General features: G+C 33.7%; 2 protein-coding genes across 6 annotated transcripts in view; both read left to right on the forward strand.

Annotated features, from left to right (window-relative positions):
• LOC124365077 overlaps positions 1-25177 on the forward strand; it is a 51939-nt gene extending 26762 nt beyond the window's left edge. The window contains 10 exon segments of the mRNA XM_046821006.1: positions 141-293; positions 1340-1496; positions 2891-2961; positions 11023-11137; positions 11223-11422; positions 12198-12360; positions 14968-15146; positions 18276-18435; positions 21106-21235; positions 24878-25177. Of these exon segments, the coding sequence (XP_046676962.1) occupies positions 141-293; positions 1340-1496; positions 2891-2961; positions 11023-11137; positions 11223-11422; positions 12198-12360; positions 14968-15146; positions 18276-18435; positions 21106-21235; positions 24878-25034 (1485 nt within the window). The 3' untranslated portion in view covers positions 25035-25177.
• A 952-nt stretch (positions 25178-26129) lies between these two features.
• Positions 26130-27499, forward strand: part of LOC124365075 (juvenile hormone esterase-like) — a 28727-nt gene continuing 27357 nt past the window's right edge. For 3 of the 5 annotated variants that reach the window (XR_006922698.1, XR_006922696.1, XR_006922697.1), the window contains exon 1: positions 26130-27253. The gene's annotated coding sequence lies outside the window, so the exon portion shown is untranslated. The remainder of the gene's footprint in view (positions 27254-27499) is intronic. The other 2 variants (XM_046821003.1, XR_006922695.1) reach the window with 2 other exon arrangements.

A 27499-nucleotide genomic window follows, 5' to 3' on the forward strand; every position in this document is an offset into this window, starting at 1 on the left:
AGAGAAGTCTGTCATATACCCAGCCTACACATAAGGACCTCTTATATAAAACACTTTGTTCAGATTCTCGTCTCTGTGATATGTCTATTTTTAACAACACCTTAGACTTAAATTATCTAAAAGAACTGACTTTTTTACAGGCACCTCAACCTTACGGAGGATGGGAAGGCATCAGAGATGCTCTCAAAGATGGCAACGATCCCAAACAACCCGGCCTCATGTCCCTATATAGTCCAAGTTTTGAAAGTAGTGGTAGTGAAGATTGTCTATATCTAAACATTTATATGAATGAGGTAATACAGTAATTCTTGGTAGTTTCTTAAATTTGCAAAAACATCAAATTTAAAATAAATTCGATTACAATTACATTTTTTTTTTTTAGATTATCATAGGTATTGTAGTTGAAATTGTGTTACAAAGACCTAGTTTGATTATTTTGTCTCACATGTCATTTCTGTTTACACAAAGAGTTTAGGTGTTTAGGTTTTAATTATCTATTACATTTTTATCTTAAAGTTGATAAAGTTGTCAATGGCAATAAAATTCTTGTTTCTTGATCTAATTCTGTTAAAAATTTTCAGTTATTTTAATAAGATAAAAACACAAAATTAACAGCTTTCTTAATTTTATACAAGGTTTATATTAAGTAAATTACGTTATATTTTGTTGCGGGATGAAAATAAATCAAATGCTTATTAAAAAATAAAGATGTTCTTTGAACTACTTCAATTGTGTTTTTCCCAAAATGCCATTCCTCCAATGTTTGACCCATCAAATTAAAGAACACAAACATTAAATTCAACTTTACTAAATACTTGCCAAAATGCAAGAAAATTGTGGTTATTCAAAATGTTGATAAATATGTTTTTTTAAGTAATGATCATTTATTTAAAACTTCAAAAATAATCATCACATGCTTAATTTTTTTCAATATTACATATTTTCCATCTTAAAATATTATGCAAATCATTGAGCTAAATCTACAAACAACCACAATGTTTGATAATTAGGGAGGCATAAATCATTCTGTAAGCAGTCTCGGATTCAATTAACAATACTCTTTCATATGATGAATCATGGGGTGGAGGCTAGTTATTAGTTCAAAATTTAGAATTTTCTCACCCTACTTTGGAAAAAGGGCCAAATAACAAATATTAAAACAAACTTTGTTTTATTTGCATTGATCTACTGATACATACTATATCTGTTAGATTGATGAAAATGAAGGAAATAATCCTTTGGCACATTTTTTAGAAGATATTAATATATTTTTAAATTCATAATTAAAATTTTTTTAATTAGATTTGACTTATTTGAATTATACTTATATTTATTTTAGCTTCCTCGTATAAATGAAGAAAAGAAACCAGTTTTAGTATCCATTCCCAGTGGAGGTTTCCTTTGTTGGTCCGGGAGTTCAACAAAATGTGGTGTTGACAATTTCATGAATGGTGACGTAGTTGTTGTTTCTTTCAACTACAGACTTGGCGCTTTCGGTGAGTTACTACTACAGGATATAAACGTATTGTTATCAAAAATGTTCTTTCTGAAAACGCGTAATATCAATTTTTCAATAAAGCTGTCTTAAATTGACTAAGTTTAAGACAGCTCTCAACCAAAGCAGAGACAACAAAATTCAAACACCAGGTAGGAAACAAGTTTTCCTTATAGTTTGATAGAAAGAAATATAAACAAAGCCTTACAGTAGCAGGACAGTCTATTATGTAATACTTACAACATAAACTGATACAGTGTTTGATAATTAGAGGGGTCATTTATAGCCTTTAAAAATATCTACAATACAACATACCTTCATATATGAAGTGTTCATATAGAAGTTGTTTAAAATTTTAATACTTAAAATTGGTAAGTATCAGCACTTTATCTGAATGCTTGCTAGATACCTAATTTTATTATTTTATGTTGTTGTACAACTCCAATAAAAGAAACAATTTATTTCGATTTTTTTTTTAGATTCTGGTAACTTGAATATTCACCTGATATAAGTTTACGGACAGGTCCTACTTACACAGTGCAATGAAAAGTATTTAGAAACTCATGGATATTTTAAAGTAGATTTTTTAACGAAAACAAAAATAAAATATAATTTTGTTTAAATGCTGAATTTGTTATTTTTTTATTTGTATGTATTTTAAAATAAAATTAACAACTTATGAATAGTTTTTTACAATGTCGGAATTTGGCATTTGTTCATATTAGGACCTACCTAATTTTAACTACAAATTAAAAAATATGTTCTCTGGTTAAAAAATTATGATGTCCATTCCAATATATTTAAGTACAATTTTACAAAACCAAACAACAAAACGTCAATGAGAAACATATTAAACAATCTAAAAAGAAACAAAGGATTAATACTGCATGAGAATAATAAAAAAAATTCAAACAATACAAATGTATTTTTTCAATTATTTTTCTAAGCAATAAACAAAAGCCAAATTTGGCTTAGGGTCTTGGAGACATTTTAAAGTAGTCATAAGACAATTTTAAACTAGTTATAAGGAAATGCATAAAAATTATGTAGCATAACTAGTATATCTAGTGTAGCTATATAATAATAAGCATATACAATAGATTGTCAATACTTCTGTAAAATAGGACAACAATAAATCATTCTTGATTCTAAAAACAATTTCAGATTTCTTATTAGTTAGCAATTTTTCAACCAATAAAAACTTGGATAAAATACTTTGAAAGAAATTGACATGGTTTAATATCATCTAGTTTTATTTATTAAAATATGTAATGGTCAACCAATCATGATTAAACAACTATATTGGATAAGAGCAGTTCATATATAAATATGATTGATCTATTTAGTGTATTTTACTGTTTTGTAAAATATCATCACATTTTTTATTTGTTTCAGGTTTCTTATCTTTGGAAAATGATGAAGCCCCAGGCAATGCAGGACTCAAGGATCAGACCCTGGCTTGAAATCAGAAATCAGAAATCAGAAATCAGAAATTCTTTATTGATAATCTTTAAGATTACAAGTAGCGTCAATTAACAAAAAGTTTACATAGTTATAAAAAAATATAAAAGTTCATGTTTGTCTCTGTCAAGTTGTCAGTCTCCATAAGTAAAATTCCTCCACTGTGTAGATGGTTCTTTGCAAGAGCCAGTTCTTTATTGCAGTCTTCATGTTAATGTGATTGTTTCCTATTTTCTTAATTTCTTCTGCAGAGCATTAAAAAGTTTTTTTCCCAGCATAGGTTGGTTTTTTCTCAAATACAGCTGTTCTGTGAAGAGGTAGTGGAAAGTCTTTGACCATGTCTTGTGTTATGTTCATGAAGATTACTATTTCGAGGAAAGTCTTTTAATAAGCAGTACAATATCGTTTCCAGAATATATAGAGAAGTCACTGTCAGTATATTCAATTCTTTAAAAGTAGCTCTGCAGCTTTCTCTAGGTCCTAGCTTCCCCATTAACCCGGATTGCTTTCTTCTGAATTTTGAGGACTTTTAGTAGGTTAAATTGAGTTTGTGGCCCCCCCATGCTGCTATCCCATACTGAGATGACTTTCAAATAGGGCATAGTACGCTATTTTTGGTAGATTCAAGAGTGCTTGTTGCATGGTCCTTCGCAAAGCATAGAGTGATGAATTTAGCTTCAGGCATAAGTTGTCAATGTGATTTGTCCATGTCAATGTATTATTTAGTGTTATTCCTAAATAATTCATGTCCTCTGTTTCTTGAATACCAGGGATTTCGGACACATAGTTTTTATTAGTTCCTAGAGTGAGTTGTTTTAGTTTTCAAGCTGTTTAAGACCAGATCATTGTATTTGCAATATTGTTGGGCCATATTGAATGAGATGTAGGAGTTTATTTCTAGCTGTTCAACATCCTTCTGGGCTGAGAGTAGTACGGTATCGTCTGCGTACATGATGGAATTTGTGTAGTTTTCCAAGAATATTGGCAGGTCATTGGTGAATAAAATATATAACACTGGTCCTAAGACGGAGCCTTGGGGAACCCCTCGAGTCATAGGTAGTTTTTCAGATTTAACAGTACAGGTCTCTCCCATTCTTCTCTGTTTAACCTCTACAACTTGGTATCTTTCGTTCAAATAACTCTCAAAACCATTTTAAGGCTGACTGTTGGACGCCAAGAGTTTGTAGTTTGGCTAGATGAGCTTATGGCCAAGACAGTCGAAAGCTTTGCTCAAGTCTAAAAAGATACTAGTGATGGTGTTGCCCTCTTCCAGGTTGTCTGTAATATATTCAACAAGGTCTATTATTGCAGTTGATGTAGATCTTTCTTTTCTGAAGCCATGTTGATTATTGGATAGGAGGTTATTGTCTTGTAGGTGAGTGAGTAGTCTAGAAAGAGTGATCTTCTCTATTATTTTTGATACAGTTGGTAGTAGTGAAATGGGACGGTAGTTTTGTTTGCTTCATCTTTGTTTCCTTGTTTATATTTAGGGTATACTTTGGCCTGTTTTAAGTTTTTTGGAAATATGCTCTGTATAAAGGATATGTTAGTGATGTGAAGGATTGGTTTCAGAAGTTCAGCTTCGCAAAATTTTATGATTTTTGATGAAATCTCGTCCAAAACCCGAGGAGGTTTTACTTTTCAATGAACGGATTGTTTGTTTAATTTCTTTGGCTGTGGTTGGGTCATTTCTGTCATTGTGGTATCTATATTGTAGCATGGACTATACAGTAAGTTTGTCATTCGATATTTGGTGTTGCTTTAGCGTGTTTTCTGCTATATTTACAAAGAAGGTGTTAAGGTGGTCAGCGATTTTCTTTGGGTCCGTTTCTTTTATTCCGTCGATTGATAAATGATTCAAGTCTGATGTTGATTGGTTCTTAGCAGCTCTTTCTCTATTTATGAGTTCCCAGACTGCTTTTGTTTTGTTATAGCGTGATATATGTGGTCTGCATTAGCTTCCTTCCTAAGTCGCCTGAGTTTCAGATCATAGGCCTTCTTTCTTCTGGTTTGCCCTCAGATTTATCTTCAGTTCTTCCTGTGACATTAAACTTATCCTGCGCATTGATAAATTCCTTTCGTAATCTTAAGGTTTCTTCATCATAGACTGTGTTCTTTCTAGAGTGGCTTTGTTTCTTGGTCTTGAGTGGGCAGGCAAGATCTAATGCCCTTGTAAAGGTATTAAGGAAGTTATCGTAAGCGTCATCAATGTTGTTCGATTGCGTCACATTCTCCCAGGTTTCTGTTGCTAGGATAGATTTTAGGTAATTTAGGTTCCTCACGCATGTGTTTCTGTATGTTGAGAATGTTATATTTTCAAATATTTTAGGAAGGTCAGCTGTGCAATATTGGCCAGTATGATCTGATAAGCCAGTGTTTACAGATTTCGACATTTAGTTTACTGGGTGGGAGGTCAGTGCATATAAAGTCAATAGAGGAGTTAGAGGTGGCTGTGACTCTCGTTGGTGGCAGGGCAAGTCTCTTTAGGTCATGTGAAGCCAGAGAGAGAGAGAGAGAGAGAGAGAATATCTTTATTTTACAATCTTCAAGATTGAAAATGGTGTCACTTAGTACAATACATTTGTTATGGTAATTTCAGTCCAGAACTTGCTTTACATAGTAAAATTTTGGCCAGTCCCAGAAATTCATTTATGGTGTAGAACGGTCGTTGGAGCAAACCAAGCTTGAAGTTTTTTCTTTAAGATAATTGGGTCAGGCTCTCTTGATTGTGTCAGGAAGGATGTTGAAAAACTTGGCCCCAGCATATGAAGGCTTTGATTGAAAGCGACCACTGTGGTGAATCGGACAGAGCAAAGTCTGTGGCATTCCTGGTTTGGTAGGTGTGAGTATCCATGTGGCGCTGCAGTTGTCTTGAGGATGCCAGGTAGATCACTTCCAGCAGGTAGATATTAGTGACTGTCAATATTCCCATTTCTTTAAAAGCACACCTGCAGCTGTCTCTCCAGTCAAGATCAGCCAGTATTCTTATAACCTTTTTTTGAATGATGAGAACACGCTCCAGGTTTGCCACTCGCCGTAGCGCCCCACAAGACAATGCCATATCTGAGATAGGACTCGAACAGAGAGTTGTAAGCTATTCTCACTGTATCCTCTGTGCCGACATGCTTGATTCTTCTAACTGCAAAGATGGCACTACTCAGTCTGCTGCACAGTTTATCAACATGGTCCATCCACGATATTCTGTTGTCAACCACAACACCTCAAGATGGCTCCACTGAATTTACAGAGTCAAGGTTGGGGAATCCTGGGCAATTGTTCTTTCAAGCTGCCAAGAGTCATTGTTTTCGTCTTTGATTCGTTTAAAAACAAGGTCGTTCACTGCACAGTACTCAACAGCAACATTCAATGCAATGTATGACTGTACTTCAAGTGCCTCTCTATTCTTTCCAGAAATCAAAAGAACCGTGTCATCGGCATACATTATGGTGTTACTGTAGGGTTCCATGTATCCTGGAAAGTCAGATGTAAAGAGGACAAACAGAACAGGCCCTAGGACAGACCCCTGTGGTACACCTCTCTTTACAGGGAGTCTATTGGATCTATACAAGACTTTTATTCCTTTCATGCTCTGCTTAAGTTCAACCAGTTGGTCTCGATCCTTCAAATAGTTTGCAAACCATGACAAAGCAGTGCTCCTAAAGCCCAAGTACTCAAGCTTAGTCAGTATCATTGCATTGATCCAAGCAATCAAAGGCCTTACTTAAGTCTAAGTAGAAACCTACGACGCTTTCACCCTCCTCGATCTTATTTATCATGTGTTCTACAAGATCTAACGAGTGCAGTTGTAGTAGACTTTTGCTGGATGAACCCATGTTGCCCTGATAAAAGTAGGTTATTGGCCTCCAGATGGACCGATATTCTTGCCAATATTATTTTCTCTATCAACTTGGAGAATGTAGGCACCAACGAAATGGGTCTGTAGTTTTCTAACCTGTGTCTGCTGCCCTTCTTATGTAGGGGTACAACTTTAGAGGTCTTCATTTTACTCGGAAATAGACCCTGGTCAAGGCTGAGATTGCAAACATGTAACAAATGGAGTCAATAATTCATAACGGCAGTACTTGAGCATCAGTGAAGAGAAATCGTCCAGGCCAGCAGATGTCTTGCTTTTCATTGAAGAGATAATCCCGAGGAGGCTCTTTCCCAGATGTTGGCGCCCATGTTGATGTGGGACTCTCCACCTCCCAGTCTTTGAACTGAAAGCGATGTCCACCCTCTCCCGGATTCGCCTTCAATGTCTCCTCTGCAATAGTGGTAAAGTAGGAGTTAAATTGGTTGGCAATATCAACAGGTTCAGTCAACGATAAAATCTCCAAACACTCTAGGCGTCTAATGTCCGCCGGCTCAGCTTTGCCTTTCCTCTCACTGTTGATCATTCTCCAAACTGCTTTGGATTTGTTGTCAGAATCAGCAATAAAAAGCAGCACATGCCCCTCTCCTGAGGGTCCTGAGTTTTAAGTCATACAATTTCTTTAATTCAGATGATATTTTTTTGTCTTCATTTCGTCCACTTAGTGTATAAGTATCTAGTGCAGTAAGAAATTGTTTCTTGAGGTGACTTGCTTCAGCATCGAATATATGCTTTACTGAGCTGTTTGGTCTCTGTCGGAGTTTCCTTAATGGACAAGTAGTGTTAAGAGCTAGGGTGATAATCATTAAAAATACACCATATGCTCTATCCAAGTTGTTACATTCCAAGACCTCTTTCCAGGACTGCAACGAGAGGAAGATCCTTAGATTTTTCCAAGGAGTTTGCTATTTATGCATCTGCCTGTTGATGAAATTGTAGGTGTCCTCTTCATCTTGAAATTTAATGTACATAGTTGCCCAGTGTGATCTGAGATTCCGGTATTAGTGATTTGGATATTTACATAATCTTTATGCTCAGCAGAAATGCAAAAGATGTCTATAGAGGTGCTGCTGGTGTTAGTAATTCGTGTAGGAGGGAGATCCAACCTATGGATGTTGTAGGTCGCCAGAAGTTCCACAAGCTGTCTTCCTTCAGGAGATGGGATGATGGAATCTACGTTGAAGTCTCCCATGACAATAATAATATTATCCTGAGATATCCACCTGTCAAGCACTGAGGAAAGAGTACGCAGTGGCAGCAGTATAAGATTGTTTGTCATTTTTTTGGAGGACGGTAAATTCCTAGTAGGTTAATAGTTTCCCTCTTATTAAGTTTGATTTGTGACTGCTGATACCTCACATATTAAAGGAATGCTTATATTTTCAATTTCCAACGATTTCTATTTCATTCTCCAAGCTGATGTGTTTTATAAATAGCCACTCCACCCTTTAGGATATTCTGCCGACAGAAAGATGAAACCAAACTGTAGTCACTAAGCCTAGTGTTAGCCATCTCAATATTGTTCTGGCCATGTTCAGTAACAATTAGTAGATCAGGAGACATCGTGTGAAGCAGATGGTTGAGTCCTGTCAATCTTATTATTTATTCTATCTGTGTTTTGATGAAAGATTTGTAAGCCCATTTCTGTTTGTCTGTTTAAATTCGTGAATAGCCTCTCGAGTACTACGCAAGTTCAGAGGTTTCACAACCTGTCTCAATTGTTCTTCTCTTAAGTATATGTTCTCAGTGATGAATTTACTATAGTTCTGGTGTTGAATATCATTTTGTCTCTTGATTTCTTTGTCTGGCGATAGAATAAAAAATGAGATGGTGAGAGTTTCTAGGTGCGTGAAATGCAGCTTCATCTGATTCTTTAGACTGGATCTGAAAAGCTTCCTTAGTAGTTATTTGATTAGAGCTATTGGTCCAGGAGGCAGCTGTCTCACATTGTTAATGTGTTTCTCTAAAGAAATCCTCGTGTGACTGCCCTTTTCTTAACTTAATGGCTGAGGAAGAGGCTTACACTCCCTTCTAAATGCTGAGCAGGGTGATGAACCTGAGCCTCAACAACTATGATGTCATAGCAGTTCATCTAGTGCACCTTGTTCTCGTTTTCTGGTAAGGTTATCTATGTTGATGTCTCCAGTGATTATGATGTAAGAGTTGTGTTCTTTTGACTTCAGTTAAGGTGTCGTCTATCACTTGGAGTGCAGTCTCAAGATTTGCATTCGGTGGTCTGTAATAGCCTAATATATGTATGTCCTTTTTATTACTAATTTTTATTTTAGTTCCAGTTACCTCACATACCATTTCTATACTGTATTTTTCCAGGTTGAGAGTGGTGGTTTTGTTGGCTAACTTCTTGTGTCTATATATAGCAACTCCTCCCTTGATATGCTCTGTTCTGCCATATGCACACACAAAGTCATAGTTACTGAGGCCTCACATGATTTGATGACATGCTGTTTTAGTCCGTGCTCAGTTAGGACCACTATGTCAGCAGGTTTAGTATGTAGTTGGTGTTCCAGTCTTTCGATTTTATTGCTTACTCTGTCTATGTTCTGATGAAAAACTATGAGCTTCTCTGTTTTTGTGTTACTTAGACAGGTGCGTCGTGAGGTTGGCTTGTTTCTAAAAAAATTGCTGGATGTGCTAGAGAAATTCGTAGAGCTAAGGCAGATTCATTGTTAGTGCATGACAGATCACCACTATTACAAGCATACCCATAATGTTTTTTCATATGCTCCTTATAGAAGGCAATGTATTTTATGAAGAAGTCATCATAGGTTTCATTGCTTCTTTTTGATACTGAATTAAGTGGAGGAGAATTGCTCAAATTCATCTTCCATAAGGCTTTCCATTCACTTGGAGCTTCAGTGAATTTGCTTTTATCTGCAGCTTTGGCCACTTGAAGGGAGACACTAAACATGTTTACCTTTTTACCTCTGGTTTTCCGGGGTGTATGTACTTTTTGTTTACTGGTTCCTGAGGTCGGGGTAGGTTGCAATCTGTCAAAGTGGTTTGCAGGTTTTGTTTGCAGGTTTGGCTTGTTCCTGAAGTCGGGGGTAGGTTGCAATCTGTCAAAGTGGTTTGCAGTTTTTTGTTTGCAGGTTTGGCTGGTTCCTGAAGTCGGTGGGTAGGTTGCAATCTGTCAAAGTGGTTTGCAGTTTTTGTTTGCAGGTTTGGCTGTTTCCTGACTTGTTATGCCTTTGCAGTTTGCTGCTGCATCCTGTCAAAGTATTAGTCAGTGTTTTCCTTGCAGGTTTGGCTGTCTCCTGAGGTCGGGGATGAGCTGTATTCTGTCAATGTATCTGTCAGTTTTTCTTTGCAGGTTTGGCTGTCTCCTGAAGTCAGGGATGAGCTGTGTTCTATCAGTTTTTGTTGGCAGGTTTGAACTGTCTCCTGAGGTTAGGGTGTTAATAGCTGTCTCCAACCGGTCAAGTTTTGTTTTGATGTCAGACATTCCTAATAGCAGGGAAAGTGGGACTGTCAATTACTTCAGTAGTGGGGGAGGTTTGTGTTGCGGAATTTTGAAAAGTCTTGGTTTTAGTGTCTTGATTTTTTATTTTATTTTTCAGTGCAGAAATAGTTTTTTCAAGCTCTGTTATTTTCTTAACATAACCATCAATTAAATGACTTAGTTTGAGGTCATGTTCCTCGTAGATGCTTTGCGCTTCTAGGTGAAGGTTTTTTTCTCTTTAGTCAGTTGAGCTTGAATGTCTGCGTTCAGCTGTAACAGGTTTTTCTACTTTTATCTAGGTGTTTCTTATCTTCATTCTCAAGTTCCTCAAATTTGTCCTCCATAATACTTAGTTTTGTCCTTAGATTGAATATTTCTTCTTTTAAGAGCTCATTTTCCTCTACTAACGCAGACCCTATTTTTTGCAGCCATTTCCAGTTTGTCTTCTTGACTGCTTGAGTTATCTAGTAAATTAAGACTATTTTTCAGATCTTCAATGGTGTCTGAGCTATTTAGGGAAAGTGAGTCAGTCAATTCTTGGGTCAATAGGTGTGAATGTTTGTCTGCCAAACAGTTTGTGCATCGCCATATTCCAATTTTTTGAGTTGACCACTTTTTGAGGTCCTTTTCTATGATATTCTGACATCCTGCATGATACCATTTTTTACAGAGACCAGTACATTTTATGCCGGAAAATCTGACTCCAATACCACAATTACCACATGGATACTTTTGTGGGTTCATGACAACATTGACAGTTTTGGAGGTGACCCAAATAATGTCACTATCTTTGGCATCAGTGCAGGAGGAGCCTCAGTTCACTTTCAACTCCTGTGTCCTCCATCCAGAGGTAATTTATAGTTATAACAAAATTTATTTGATCATTTTTAATGAATAATACAACCTTAAATTGTGAATGATTTGGTTTATTTCAGGGCTGTTTCATAAGGCTATTATACAATGTGGGTTTGCCAATAATCCATGGACTAATCAAGAAGCTCCACGGGAAACTGCTTTAGAACTGGCCAAAACCATGGGATGTACCTCTGAGGACTCTGATGAAGTACTTCAGTTCCTTAAGTCTGCATCTGCCGATGATATAGTGGCTGGTACACATAAGCTGTGCACAGCTGAGGTATGAATGTTGATAGTTATGTAGGTACCTAGTACAAATGTTTTAACAGTAATTGAATGTTTTAAAACAACATTTGTCATCTTAAAACTCTTAGCTCTCATTTTATACTAATAATTCTTAATGTATAAATGTGAAAGCTATTATTTCTGTTAGTCTTTCCAGGAAAATTATTAGAGGTTGTAAAATAATGAAATTTCATATCTTTGACCACATTGCTTTTTAATACGCTAACATTTTAAATAATCCGATTTTGGACTTTTGAATTATTAACATTTTTTACATAATTTACCATAATTAAGCTAATTGGATGTTCTGGTCTGATAGTGTATAAAATATCAATAATAATAGTACATTTAATTGTCAGGTTAACGGTATCTTGGCATAGGGTATGGGACGATGGCTTTGTATAAATGGTGATGGGTGAATGTCTGTTAAATTTCCTTGTAAGTTTTATTTTATTTATTTATTTTTACTTTCATAAAGAACCTTCTTTTCATTTTATTATTTTTAAAAACAGTAATGTAGACTATATTGTGGCTCTTGTTTTACACTAATAGTACAGTTTATTAATTTATGGTTAGGTGTAAGAGAGGACTTAATAGTCCTAACATCGCCAATTGAGTATGTTTTTTGTTGTATTCAATAAAGACATTTTTTATTTAATTTCATTTTACATTTGTTTAAACAATTAAAATATTTCAAATACACATTGCTACATTCTATTAAAACATGGAAGAATTTTAATTTTTTAATAACTTTAATTCACTTCACACAGAGAATGAAAGTTCCGGACTTTGTGTTCACGCCCAGTGTGGAAGTCACAGGAGAAGAATCCTCCCTGCCTGATATTCCGGAACGTCTTATGGAGAGAGGGCAGTTAGCTCAGGTTCCTATCATCCTTGGACGTTCTCTCAGAGAAGGAACTGTAGCAACTATGTGTGAGTAACATATTATAAACATTAAATTTACCAATAACAGAATCAGTTACATATAAACAAGGTAGGAGTATGCTACTCCATGTGTCACGTTACAGGATTTGCTGAAGTAGCATCAAGATTTAAAGTCTAACTCATTTCATTCTTGAAATGTCCTGAGGGCAGATAGAGAGAGATGGGCAATAATACAAAAGGAAATGTTTTTTTTTTTTTTGAGTTGCACTCTCTTTTTTCAAATTCTCAATTTGGTTTTCGAGAAGGTAGGTCAACTGTGGATGCAGTGGAGGGTCTTGTGGTATCTGTATTGGAGGGTTTTGAAACTCACTGTAGCACTTTAGCAACCTTGTGCGATCTCACAAAGGCGTTTGACTGTGTTCCACACGAGACTCTTCTCAAAACATTACATTATTACGGCATAAGTGGTGTGGAGCTAAATCTTTTTCAGTCTTTTTTAAGCAGTCGCACTCAGAGAGTTTGTATTGGCAGCAAAACTGTCTGAAATAGTAGATATAAATTGCGGAGTACCACAGGGATCGGTCTTGGGCCCTTTTTTTGTTTCTTGTACATATAAATGATTTGCCTGTAAATGTTAATTGTAATTCTGTTGTATTTGCCGATGACTCAACTTTTTTCTGTAGAAACAAGCTAGAGATGCTATCTGGTATAATGGATAATTATATTACTGAAAGTTCCATTTGGTTTCAGTCTAACGGTCTTATGCTAAACCAGTCTAAGACTCAATCTATAATTTTTAGTTTATGTAATCGTGAAACTGACTTAGGCTTTAAGATTAATGATAGTGTCAAATTATTAGGTATAACCTTAGATTCTAAATTAGCTTGGAATGCCCATGTAAATAATGTTTCTGTCAGGCTCTCCAGAGTAATTTATTTACTTAGACAAATTAGAAAGCTTGTCCCAAAACAATATGTAATTAATGCATACTATGCTTTTTTTAATAGTATAATTTCATATGGTATTATTCTTTGGGGAAACTGCAGTGATGTACAGAGAATCTTAATTCTACAAAAGAAAGCTTTAAGAATTTTAACAAACTCTCCTTATAGGGCACATTGCAAACCTCTTTTTGTTCAAGAAGGTATTCTTACTGTGATAAATCTGTATATATTTGTTTGTTTATGTAATGTTAAGAATAACTTGCAGGACTATTACACGAGGAATGAATTTCATCATTACCATACTAGATTTAATGCACTGTTAGATTTACCATATGTTAGGTTAGCAAAAACTCAAGCATCACATAAAGTTATAAGCATCAAATTTTTTAATAGATTACCTTCTAGTGCCCGATCTGTGCCTATAAGTAGATTTAAAAGAGTGTTATATGCCTGGTTAAAAGAAAACCCATTTTATCATGTACAAGAATTTTTTAATATGCCTGACATTGATGTTATTTTTTAAGTCTATATGTTATGTGTCTTTTAAAGTTTTATTGCTACATGTTGTGTTTTTAAAGTAGTCTAGTCATTGTAGTTTATACGAAAAGGTTTTAATCATAACTTAGGCTGTGACGATGTCTATTGCACTGTTTCTTGTGTTAAATGACAAATAAATTTTCTGATTTCTGATTTACCTTTCTCTACAGAGTCGACTACTAAGTTAATGGCTTCTGAATTCCATGGTTGAACATGTGCCATCATATAACCCATTCTTGACTATGTAGAAATCCATTTTTATGCAAAACTAAACCTACAGATATAATTATTTCCTGATATCTTGCCACATGATTAATTCACATTTTTGTTTGTTGAGTTAGGTTTCATATCAGTGTTTAAATAATACAAGTTCTAGTGAGATAGGGAGGGTATTACAACACAAAAATGTGCTGAAATCAAATCTTGACAGCAAATTTTAACATTGACTTTCCACTGTATCATTTTTGCTTTTTACTGTTTGAATACTATGTCAGTATAATAATGTTACAAGTTAAAGTCTCATATGAATAAACTCAGCTTGTTTAAAATTTTTTTGCTTGTTGCTTGTTTTTGTTAAAACATTTATTTATTCCACTCTTTTTACGTTGCCGTCATGGTTTTCCATAAGACTAATGTAGAAATATTTGCTGATGAGTGTTAAATCATTGTTAAAAATTTATACCAAGATTTGATTTCAGCACACTCTTGCGTTGCAGTACCCTTCCTAGCTCACTGAAATTTTTATTTAAACACTGTTATGAAATTGAACTTAAAATAGAAATGTTAATGTATCATGTGGCAAGGCATCTGAAAAAGATTTCATCTGTAATCTTTTAATTTTGCACGAAACTTCATTTATGCATGCATAGACAAGGATAAGTTTTATGTTTGTGCATGTCCACCTACGGAATTTGGCTGAGTATTACTGAAACCTATTCAGGAGGCTGACTTAATTTCTCCTTTGCTGCTGAGGGATGTAAAAATCCAATTTCTGTATAATTGTCTGTTATCTAAATGTCCAAAGGACATCTCTCGAATAGAGTGAGATATACATTTGTAATTTTGCAAGCAACCTTAGCGCAGCATGTTACACAACACGTGCTATGGCGTAGTCCTACCTAGTTTATGTACATGTAAAAAACACTCAAGAGTAACATATGATATTTGTTTCAAGTCAATGGAATCAGTGATAAAAAATTTGAGTTCATCAACAAAAATCCTGAAGTGCTTGTACCATCATTTCTGGGCCTGAAACAAGGAAGTGTTGAAAAGAAAGAAGCAAAAAATGAAATTTGGGCATTTTACTTCAAAGGAGAACCTCTGTCATGGGATACTGTGCACCAATACCTCATAGTAAGTATTCTGATTAATTAAGAGTGTATGTTTTTTAATCCCCATGTAAAAATATGAATGTGTGATATTTCAATTTTCAAAATATCTATTTCGATAGTTGTTTTTCTGTTTTTGAGTAAGTTTAAAATCCTGGATTGATTGAGATGCACATTTTAAATTTACATAATTACAAAAACTGGTACTTTGGTATTATATGGAGGCCACTGTTATACAACGCACTGCAGTTGATAATTTGGATTAGGTTATCATAGATATGTTACTATTAAAAATAGTCAAAGTTAACCTTTACAAGCACTCAGGTGATAGGAACTTAAATTTGAATGCTATTTTGTGGGATTTTTTTTTTTTCTGCCAGAATTACAGGATGGAAGGTGCCACCAAAGTCCGCAAAGATGGCCAGGGGTATTTCTGATCGGTACTTTCCCAACCTCAGATAACATACCAGATTGTCCAACATGATCTAACGTTGGAAAAGTACTAATTGGAAATGGCCCTGGTCATCAGTGAAGGTTTCAGTGGTGCCAAACCCCGCACTTCTGGCAAAATTTAAAAGATATTCCTCGAGATAGTACCTAAATTCAACCCCAAATCACGTAAGTGGTCATAAAGGTTAACTTTAAACTTTTTTATTTATGATACTTACATATGTATTTATCTATTTATATCACCTAATAACAAGTAGTAGATAGAAACAAAGTATAATATTGACCTATGTATAATAAGTACCAAAATGCTAGGAGTTTATAAATATCAAGATACTATCATCTTGCAGAAATCAAAAACATTCTTTATGTTCAAATTACTTGTATAGTAAAAAATTCATTTTTCTGGACCTGTAGAATAAAAATGAGGATAATCTTTAAAGAATTTTTGATTGCATGATATAAAAAATAACATACTGATTTGTTGTTTTCTCTTGGGCTACAACATGCACATTAGTGTGAGTTTGCTGCATGATTTTCAAACAGAAGGTTGACTGAAAAATATGGACTATGTGCATGGAGTTTTAGTTTTAAATGATAGCATTTAATGTGTAACAGATATAGGTCACATACCAAAATAAAATTTAACAACAAAGAAGAAAATCTTAATCAAGTTGTTTATATACTTGTGTAAATAAAGAAGCCTTAAATCACCCCACAGACCCAAAGATTGTGTTAATGTCATGCTTAGTGGTTAGACTAATGTACAGTAGATACTCCATATTTCCTTTTTCGTAACCACATGGCATTAGGTGTCTGTAAGCCTGCCTGGTACAGGATGAGACTTTAAATGTACAGATTGTACTATATACACCTAGATGTCTCATTAGATTACTTTGCAGAACCAACCAACCAATTTGCTTCCTAGATCATGATAATGATAAGTTTTGTCAGCATGCATAGTTCTTTAACCTAACAACTTGAGAGCTTGATATTTGGTGAGCTAAAATGGTTGATTGAGTAGAATAGAATGGATAAAGCTCTATAGAGCTGCATTTACTAGAAATAACATAATTGGTTATACACAAGCACAACTTTGAAAATTAATTTACTGACATATTGTTTATAATACCTCCAAACTCAAAGAAAAACTTTAAAATGTACTTATGTATATTTTAATATACTACTGTATGAATACTATTAAAAGGTAGGTGAAAATTTTCAGAAATTATGCTACTGAATTGCTACTAAAATTGAAACCACCTGGTAAGTCTAGATCTGTATGTACTCCAGACAATATTGAAAATGTGCATTTATCTGTTCTGCAAAGCCCAAATCGATTAACCAGGAAGCAGCCTGCCACATTGTGAGTTTCAAAGATAAGTTTACAATGAATTTTACATTGTGATCTGAATTTTCATCCCTACAAATTAGCAGTTACACAAAAACTCAATCCTGCTGATCTTGAAATACCTGTTATTTTTGTGAAAGACTATTGCACCTATTTAATCATGGACACATTTTGCAACATTTAATATTGCTGAAGCTCATTTTGAGCTTTATAGTAATGCAGTAATGCAAAATTATCATTACTGGTCAAGAGAGAAGCCTAGGGAAATCCACCAACAACCTAACATATTGAAAACGTGACTCTATAGTGTGGTGGTGCATGTTTTTGGTGTTATTAGGCCTTATTTTATTGAAAATCAAAATGGTAAGAGTTACTGTGAGTAAAGAACGATACATTAAAATGATTCAGAACTTCTTAGTTTAACAGTCGCAACAGTTGGGAATAGAAATGAACTCTTCATGGTATCAGCAAGATGGAGCAACTGCACACACGGCAGATGTCTCAATGACTCTCTTATGAAAACTGTTCCCGGGACATTTCATTTAACTTTTTGGTGATGTCATATGGCCTGCCCAGTCTCCGGATCTCACTGCTTGCAATTTTTGTTGTGAGGACACCTTAAGAGCTAAGTTTTTGTTACAAAACTTCATACCATTACCGATTTAAAAAACTGCATTAGAAGTGAGGTTGCTGCAATACCAATGTCCTTGGTATGCTGGGTAAATTATCAGAAAAGATTACAAACATGTGTGGATTTTAGTGAGGAATATTTATGTGATATTTTATTTCATAAATGAAAATGGCATATCTATGTACATTACTTTGACTACCGATACTTTACTAAATTTTAAGTATTGTTTCGTGTAATGTTATTTCATTTTAAGAACTGCAGGATATTCTGGACCACCCATTAATAGTGGATTACAATACACTCCAGGCTTTATTAATAGAACTCAGCTAAGAGAAATTAAAAAATCCTTGTATTATAAATATGCTGAAATTCACTGCCTAATAAAGTCCAATCATTTAAAGAGCCCCCCCATTACAAATGTGAAAAACACTCTTGGTACACTTCACCACCCATATTAATTTAAAATTAGAATAAGATACTATCAGAGGATTAAAATCTAAACGAAAGATAATATTTCAGATACCAATATGAGAATAATGTAGTATTTTTACATGTTAATGATTTAGAAATTATCATTGGCGTTCATTCAAAATATAATTTATAAAATTCTTGTTCTAATCTAACAATAAAAAAATGGAAATAGTTTTATGGTGCCAATTACAACCTGTTAACATCTCCAATTACAACATAAACATCTCAAAAAGTTTGTAATTTTCATTTTCTAGTGTCAGAGCGACATTCAGTTCAATTTTGGAATGGAACAAACCAGAAGTTACCTGGTAGAGAAATCCACTGATCCAGTCTACACATATCTCTACACTGATCATTCAAGGTGCGCATGTCACCTTATGTTTAGAGGGGAACTTTCAAAGCTGCTTTCCTCAGGTAGGTTAAATGTGATCTATAAATAATTCCTTCTTAAATCCTGTAAAAATTACAGATATCTCATACAATAATTGTGTTTTATTCAATGCCAAATGGCACATAAATATACTTACTTTCCTTAGGTTTGGGATTGTTTAGTTTCTTGTTTTTATTTAAACAATTTTAATTTATAATAGAGGGTTGGTATCTATTTTTATCGCTATATACAAGTATTTTATTATTCTAATATTTTTTATTTGTTATGTTTTTTTTAACTGTAGGGATTTTTGGATCTCTCATTTTGAGTTGGAATTGTTCTGCTTTTAACAAACTTTTGAAATTTTTATTGTGGCGTTTATAAGTTTTATGTATTTTCGGATCGGTTCTTTTTTTAAATTTAAGTTTGTTACTGCCAATGAAGCTTGAATTTTCTTGTTATGGTTGATTTCTTATGATTATTACTTCAATGTTTCCTTTCTCAGCTTTTCATATAAAACTGATTATTTTGAGACTAAAGAATCCGGTTCGGAGAGCAATGAATGTTGTACAGACTAATAACTCTAAAGAAAACCAAAGACTAGAACAAATTAAACAGATATGGATGGCAAGGGGGAATTTAGAGTGAGAGAAAAGTGGTTCAATAGAGGAATGATGCCACTCACTGAAGTCGTCTTCACCTGACACACGCACCACACGACACAGCTGAGGAGTCTCATCCTCCCAAAACGCTCTCACAGTGTTGACACACTGTCTATAGGCACACTTGCAGGTGAAATCACAGATAGATTATAAACACAATTCACACCAAGAGTCACTGGCATCAAGAGGGGGATGTGAATCTGTCCAGAGTAAAAAGATGAAGTCCACAAAATCTAAATTGGATCAAGGGAGTTCTCGAAAACACCCTCACCTTATGAAAAACAGAGTCACAGGACACAATAAAAAAGAGTTTTGGGAGACATGTGTCCGGTGTACATGAACAATGAGATATAGATACACCCCACATGGATTCACATTTTGACAGCAACAACACTAATCTTATGATGCCTTTATAATGATGTCTAGAAGGATATTTGAAATTGTCGCCGCCAATCATCTGATTCTGTCATTGTCTATACAGTGCAGTGCAGCCAGCTCATTGAGTATTAGATAAAGAATACAGATAGAAACCATATTAAGCTAACAAATAATTAAATTTTATACTAGAGAAACAGAGTTGTACCTAAGTATTATACACAAACAATTATTTAGTTTTATTTTTCTTGAGATGAATGTTTTAAGTTCATAAGTTTAGTTATGTTTTGTTGTTTAGTTTATGTTTTAATTGATTTGGAATTTTGTATATATAAAATAAAGAATATAATTCATATATACAATCTAGCTTATATATGTATATAACTAAGTATATTCTGAAGGATCTGGAATTTTGCACCAGTTTTCTTTGTGTACTGACTAAATTCATGAATTCATCTTTGATTTTGTTTATTTTATGATAGAGATTATATTATATTTAGTAATTTGTTTAACATGACCATTACGTCTTAATTACTTTCAATAGACGGCAACATTTTTACTTTTAGATAGAATCCTTTATTATCTTTAAATTGATTGTATTTTGAAATAATAGTCTTTATGAGAGTTAATTTCTTAACTTTCTTAAGACTACTTGTCTTTTATTTGTAATGACAGATTTGATTTTTTCTTGTATATTAGTTTAAATTTTTTTATGCTATCCTAAGAAATTTCTAATTTTATTTGATATAATTTCCTGAATTTTGACTTTAGTATTAAATTCTTTTTAGCATATAAATTGTTAATTTCTTCTTTTATCCTTACTATTTTCTTTATTGCAATGCAAAGCATTTGTTTAAATAATTAAGTGAGGATAACAAAAATTGAGAGATAAAATATTGCCCTACTTCCATTGAAGTATCTAAAGACCCTTATAAAGTGGTCATAGCTTGATGTTTAACTTATCACCACTATGTTTATAATTATTAAAAATTATTTTTTTCTCTTTGAGTTTATTTTCGAGTATGGAAGGATTATGATGGAAACAGGATTTTTCAGGACAATTGCCATTTTTTGAGTGATAAAGCAGAAAAAGGTAACCGTGACAATGTACTGAGTGATAAGATAAACACTCAAGCCAATTCATTGTTGTTTGATATGGCACTGCACCTGGAAATGATGGGTCCATAAACAAAAACCAGCTCAATGAGTTCCTTCCTACAGTAGTTAGTTGTAAACCATCCATCTAGCATGTGCGAACATGTGACAATTGTGTTGCAGCGATTTGTGTTCTATAAATATTTGAATTATTTATTCAATTTATGAGTGATTGTGTCGAGTACTATGCGTTTTAAATTTTAACCTACAACAAAATGCTAGTGCGGACACCAGAAGATGTCACAGTGTTGACATAACATGTTGTACAATCGCAATAATTGTCAGAAAGTTAATTTATAATTCATTAAATTCATCTATTTGAAATTTTGAAATTGCAATACTAAAATCCTCAAAGTGATATAACTTTCCTTTTAGTAATATTGATATGGTTTGAGGTATTCACCTTTCAAATAGTTATTAATTATTTTAAACTAATCTATAAGACTAACTCTAGCTTTTCACAAAATTATCATACATCCGTTTACGTGTCAGAATGTAATAAATATCCTTATTTGATTTTAGAAACGTGCCATGGTTCTGACGGCTTGTATTCCATAGAAGCAGAATTTATGAAATCCCTGGAAGTAACTCCTGAAGGAAAGGAAGCAATAAAAAAACATGTCAAAGCATGGATAAATTTTGCCTCTTTTGGGTGAGTATTGAAATTAGCAAATTACTTACGGCATATTTTTGTAATTAGTATTTATAATAATCATACAAAGACCGGGCTTGTTCTACTTGGATGTAAAAGTTAATCCAATAGCTATTTTATGTCATGTTCAAATTAAATATAAAATATAAGTGATGAAATATTTGGCTTAGGTGACAAGTTATAATGTAGGAAGAGTATGAAGTGCTCGTTAAAGAAAGCTATGGAGGTTGCAAACACTTTTACATCATATGACAATATTTTTAAAATCAGTAATATTCTAAATAATATTAATTGTTTTTAAATCATTTAAAAAAAACACTTATACAGTACAGTGGAGTCCCGCTAATCCGAACACGTTAATCCGAACGTCGGTTAATCCGAACGTCGGTTAATCCGAACGTCGGTTAATCCGAACGTCGGTTAATCCGAACGTCGGTTAATCCGAACGTCGGTTAATCCGAACGTCGGTTAATCCGAACGTCGGTTAATCCGAACGTCGGTTAATCCGAACGTCGGTTAATCCGAACGTCGGTTAATCCGAACAGGTCCAGGAGGAATTATTTATAACGATAATGAACAGTTATAGGAACTAATTACATAAAAAATGAAAATGGGTGCATCATTTCGTACATAAACAAAGAAAACTTTAATTAAATAGACATAAAGTATTTTATTAAGACAAATTGTGTACGGTACAGTACATAAATAATGAAGTTAAATACAGTACCAAATTGAAACTTATAGGTTAAGTATGAGTTAAATTACTGTATTAAGAAGTGAAATCAAACAAAAATTGGACGTACAGTACTGATATTATTATTGAGTACAATATTAATTGTTAAAAGACATAAGTTCAGTTATTGTCTTCTGTCGCATTGAAGAGAGTTTATTGGATGACTCACATTGCTTAACAATAGAACTCTCACACTAAATACGGTAAATGTGCTTAGTATTCGCAAACACGTTTATTTGTCAAGAAATACAATGCAACAGTCAGAAAACATGTTTTAATAAACAATGTTGATAATTCTATAACAAAATTGACCAATTCTCAAGTTTAAAACCGTATTTTTCTGTAATTCTGGCTAATCCGAACAATCACATAATCCGAATAGGGCTCGGTCCCAATTAGGTCGGATTAACGGGACTCTACTGTATTTTACTGTCTTTTCTTGTTATTGTAACAGATCAATATCTGTCAAATTCAAATTTCAAATAGTCTACATCTCGATAAGCGGACTTGTTGCGTACCACAAACAGCTGATAAAACAAGTCAGATGTTATGACTTTATCACATGTAAATATAAAATAATTAATAAAGTAAAAGATAAGTCAACTTTATGCAGGAATAAATTCCAGTTATCTAATTACAATAATCAGTAAAGAAATTAAAAATATATTAATGATATTAATTAACATAAAGTAAAACATATTAGTTTGGGTTGGAGGCTGAAAAGAGACTTCCGGTCTATAGACCAGGCAGCTGTAACACATTTCTCAGCCTTCTTCTTGCCTCATCTGCTGATGGGAGAGGACATGTGTTGATGGTCCTCGTGATAGAAGAAAGCACATGTTCTCATAAAATGTTATTTTGATTATATTTAGTCACATGTTAAAGCAAATCAGATTGGTAAGTGGAGTTATGTTGAAGTACAGAATATAAAGTTATATGAGTGAGACATGGGAGAACTTATTATCCTGGATATAATATCATAAGTGGGTACAGTGTTTTTAATGACTGGACCTCATTGGAATTGGTTTGCAATCATGTTATTCATTCATCTCATATAAAATTCTACAAAAAATACAAACAATATAATGCAGTGAACACAAATTATAAATAAAACTAAATTACATTAGTTTTCAACACATTATAGTGACCACGTGCTCCGGTTAACATATCCTCACTTTGAACTGGATCCACGTCATATAACTTAATTAAAAACCTTCATTTTTACCTAAATCAGCCTCCATTTGATTATTGCCACAATAGAATCAACCTACCTTTGGGATTTTATTATATGGCACCACCAACCTTGGGTAATATACCTAATACTTCAACTGCCTCAAACGACACAACAACGTTGGACAATTAATTGACCTCACATACTATGATCTTCATCGCATAGTTCAAACTCAAAGACTTAAAATGAATGTTAAGTTTAGCTCCATTTTACCTTCTGCTCAGTGTAGTGCCTGATATCTGGCACAATTACAGACTTAACTCTTGGAATCAGAGTTCACATCCATCTGAAGGGATTCAGCTAGACCGAAACAGTAGAGTGCTTTGCCATTACTACTTAGCAATTGCCATGATTTTCTGTACTCTTGGCAATAGAATGAGTTTTTTATTGTTTTTGTATTGCATTGTTTGGACATTAGAGACATCCAGGTTTAAAAAAAGCTCTATCTAGTTTACCCAGCAGAAATCCAGTCTAATCTAGATAAGGAAGTATATCCATTGTTTCATGGTAGTGCACTACAATGTTTTAGACATGATCCCAAAGAACATCGGTGGGTGAATAAACTCAACACCCACAGTGTGTATGTGTAAAAACTCAAAGATTTACAACAACAAAAGTTTAAATATGATATTTAGGTTGGGAAACAAACAAAATACAACAGTTAAAAAGTATATAAATGTAGAATTGTCTCAATTATGAAATATAAAAATGTTGAATTAATAAAAAGAAATATAAATTTGATTTAAATACATTAAAAAGATTTATAAAGGGACAAATATTGTAAATTACAAGCAATATTATGTGTAGAATATTTCATTCCACAATAGAGACAGCTCACTTAAATCCTATCTTCTATAAGTTGAATACTTTCAATTAGTTTTACTCTAACAATATTTTAGGTCAGATATAATATGTTAAAGTTTGTACAATATTTGTAAGATTGTATAGTGGTCAATTTTTGTTAACAATGTCAGGTGTTACGAGTAGAACCTAAGTACTGTATACTTCTCTGTTGTTCAAGTTTAATTTTAATAATGCAATTTCCTTACTTGATACATTAAATTTATCCACAAATTTTCCACTTATTTAATCAATTGAATATTTTTTAAACTTGTATGTAGTTTATTCATGTGTTTCTTCAAGGAATTGTTTCGTTAAATTTCACTCCTAGAAACTTGTAATATATGGAAGTTTTCTGTTAATTTACGACCTGATTTGATCTTCTATAGAAAATATTTTTGTTTGGTCTTGTTACTTAAAAATTACCATGTTAATGTTAGGTAACACTAACCGCATGTAGCTAGGAGATTTCAGAAGTACTTTGTGGCGAGTTAGTAACACTTTAAAATGTAATTATTGTAAAAAATTCTATCCAAAACCTGTTAGTAATGTAGCAGAACAAAGACTTTGAAGTTAGTTCCAGATCTTTGAAGATAGGACTTTTGGGTCTATGCACAGGATTGACTGCTAAATGTAATTAACAGTAAAATACTAATAAGTTGATTTATGTTATTATCATAATGATCTTGACCTCTACCAGAAATCTAGAAGGGCTAGCTGCCAGTCCTTGTTTCCTGGGAAGGGAAATTGATCTCTAAAGTCAGTCTGTATCATTCAGACAAAATTGGTTTTTGAAAACGCTGGTAGTTGGATAACATAAAGTTACCTTCTGTTTTAGGGATCCAAACCACGAGGGGCTGGGAGTAGTTTGGAAAAAGGACTCAGTTGACAATCCTTGTTTCCTAGAAATGGGAACCTCCTGGAGTCTGAAATCAGGCATCCCTCAACCAGACAGGATTGAATTTTGGAAGAGGATGGACAGCAAAATATTGTAAAGCTTAATATATTTATTAAAAAAACTGTATAAAAAAATACAAACCTGTAACATTATCCAGTTAATCACAGTGCATTTTTCCTTCCACTGAGCGCATTTTAATAAAATGAAATAAAAGAGTTTTTGTACCAAATTCAAATAATACAAGATGTTTTTTATTTGTCCATTTAATCTAAAACTGATGTGGTATGATAATAATAATAATAATGCATTGAAAGGTAATTAATTATTAATTACACTAAAATGGAATAATCTGTTGGACTTACTGAATATAGAGAGTTTCAAATCATCCTTAAGTAAATACAGAAAGAAAAGTATTAATGTTTATAGTTTATATCATGGTGAATTTATACGAGTAACTTTGTGTGTGTGTGTGTGTGTGTGTGTGTGTGTGTGTGTGTGTGTGTGTGTGTGTGTGTGTGTGTGTGTGTGTGTGTGTGTGTGTGTGTGTGTTGCAAAGACCTCACTCACCACTAATTGTCCAACTTACCAATAGAAGGTTTAAAATTTGACACAGATATGCCTCATAACTTAAATATAAAAACTTAACGAGGTTGGAGTGAAAGAGCAACCCCTAGAAGAACTTTATCAATTACCCACTGTCTATGACAGCTGACACCCTATCTAACTAAATGGAACAGAAAACCTGTATATGATGAACTGAGTTTGAGATTTGGATTTCTTATCTTTGGTGAAAAAGAACTGGACAAAGACATTAATTGCTCACTCTAAAAAATGTTGGAGTTTTTATAACAGAGATGTAAATGGTACAAAGTTCTTTTTTACTTTTCCAGAATAAAAATGTACTTTTTACTTGCCAGCATGCATACTTACAACTTAAATATATTAGTTTGTTTATTTTTGTAAAATGTTCTTATTTATTATAATATTATAAACTAGCCATATTACAGTGTTGGTGAACTAAAATACATTACAAACATTGATAAATAATAACAAAGATAACACGAATAAATTGGTTTCAACTTATAATATTGTTTATATCTACTACGTTTTTAATACAACTTTTTGTATGAAACAAACAAGAAGGAGCAGCAGATAGATGCTAACCTCTGGACACATTATCAGGTATTAAAGTAGGTGAAGAATCTAACAATTTATCTATGGTCAATGAATACCAAACTGAGTTAATAAACAACTCAATATCAACTATGATCCAGGAAGGATGAAAACTATAGACACAGTTATTGTATTAGATTAGATGACAATCTCTCTTGGAACTCACACATTGATGGTCTTTGCAGCAAGCTCAACTCTAGTATCTTTGCCCTCAAAAGAATAAAAAGTACTTGTAACAATGATACTACCAGGACAGCATACTTCTCTCTTTTTGAATCTCATCTGAGGTACGGACTACTCGTGTGGGGCAACTCCTCAGTAAGAAACAGGGAGCGGGTTCTGGTTCTACAAAAGAAAGCAATTCGAATTCTTGCGGGACTGACTCCTCAAGACTCATGCCGTCAGACATTTGGAGAACTAGCGATCTTGACAGCTGTCTCACTCTACATCTGCGAGACCATCTGCTTCACAATAGCTCAGAAACCTGACCAGCTAGGTGACACACACAGCTATGACACCAGAAACGCCTATGACTATGCCCTCCCCACACACCACCTGACCCTATTTGAAAAGAAACCTACATACATGGGGAGAAAACTTTTCAATCAACTTCCAGAGGACCTCAAGAGACGCAGAGATGAGAAGTACTTCAAGACAGCACTCAAGGCCTGGCTGCTGCAGAAACCATATTACACCCTAGAAGAATTTTTAAATACCTGATTGTACAACTAAATTATATTGACACAATTCTGTACTCCATGTATACGAATAAAGATTTCTGTATTCTGTATGCTAATGGGGAAGTTTAGCAATTATGTCATGGCCTGGTATCTAGCATGCTTGAGAGACCAACAATAAGACTACAGTTCAGGAAGAATAAAGCTCTATTATGGGTATGCCAGTGGAGGGAGCGATTCAGTAGTTCACCAATGGTGTGATAGATCACAATCTCAACAGTCAGCCATGGCGTGTAAACTGACTTCTACGTAACTTAAATTAAATTGGCCTTCAATTATATTTCACAATGCCCTCAATCTGTTAGTAAGCACTTTGGTGTGAACTGAACACCATATATCATCCTGTTGGCACTGCTCCTTCTGAATAGTCAAGTAGTAATCAACAGTTTTTGCAGTATACAACTGAGTAAGTTAAGTAACTACATCCTTTTGTTTCGTCAAATAATTTTAGACATAAATAATTCAAATAGGTATTTTGTCTGTTCTCATCTATTAATTACAAATATATTAATAAATAGATCATTTGTCCTAACTAATAAAGATTGATGAAATACAAACTGCAGCTGTATACAATATATATGTTTTTATGTAAAATAGAAATATACGTTGTTGAAAATCTTGAATGTTTAAAAATTGATATGAAATTTAAAAA

Source organism: Homalodisca vitripennis, chromosome 6 (genome assembly GCF_021130785.1).
Source record: "Homalodisca vitripennis isolate AUS2020 chromosome 6, UT_GWSS_2.1, whole genome shotgun sequence".
NCBI lineage: Eukaryota > Metazoa > Arthropoda > Insecta > Hemiptera > Cicadellidae > Homalodisca > Homalodisca vitripennis.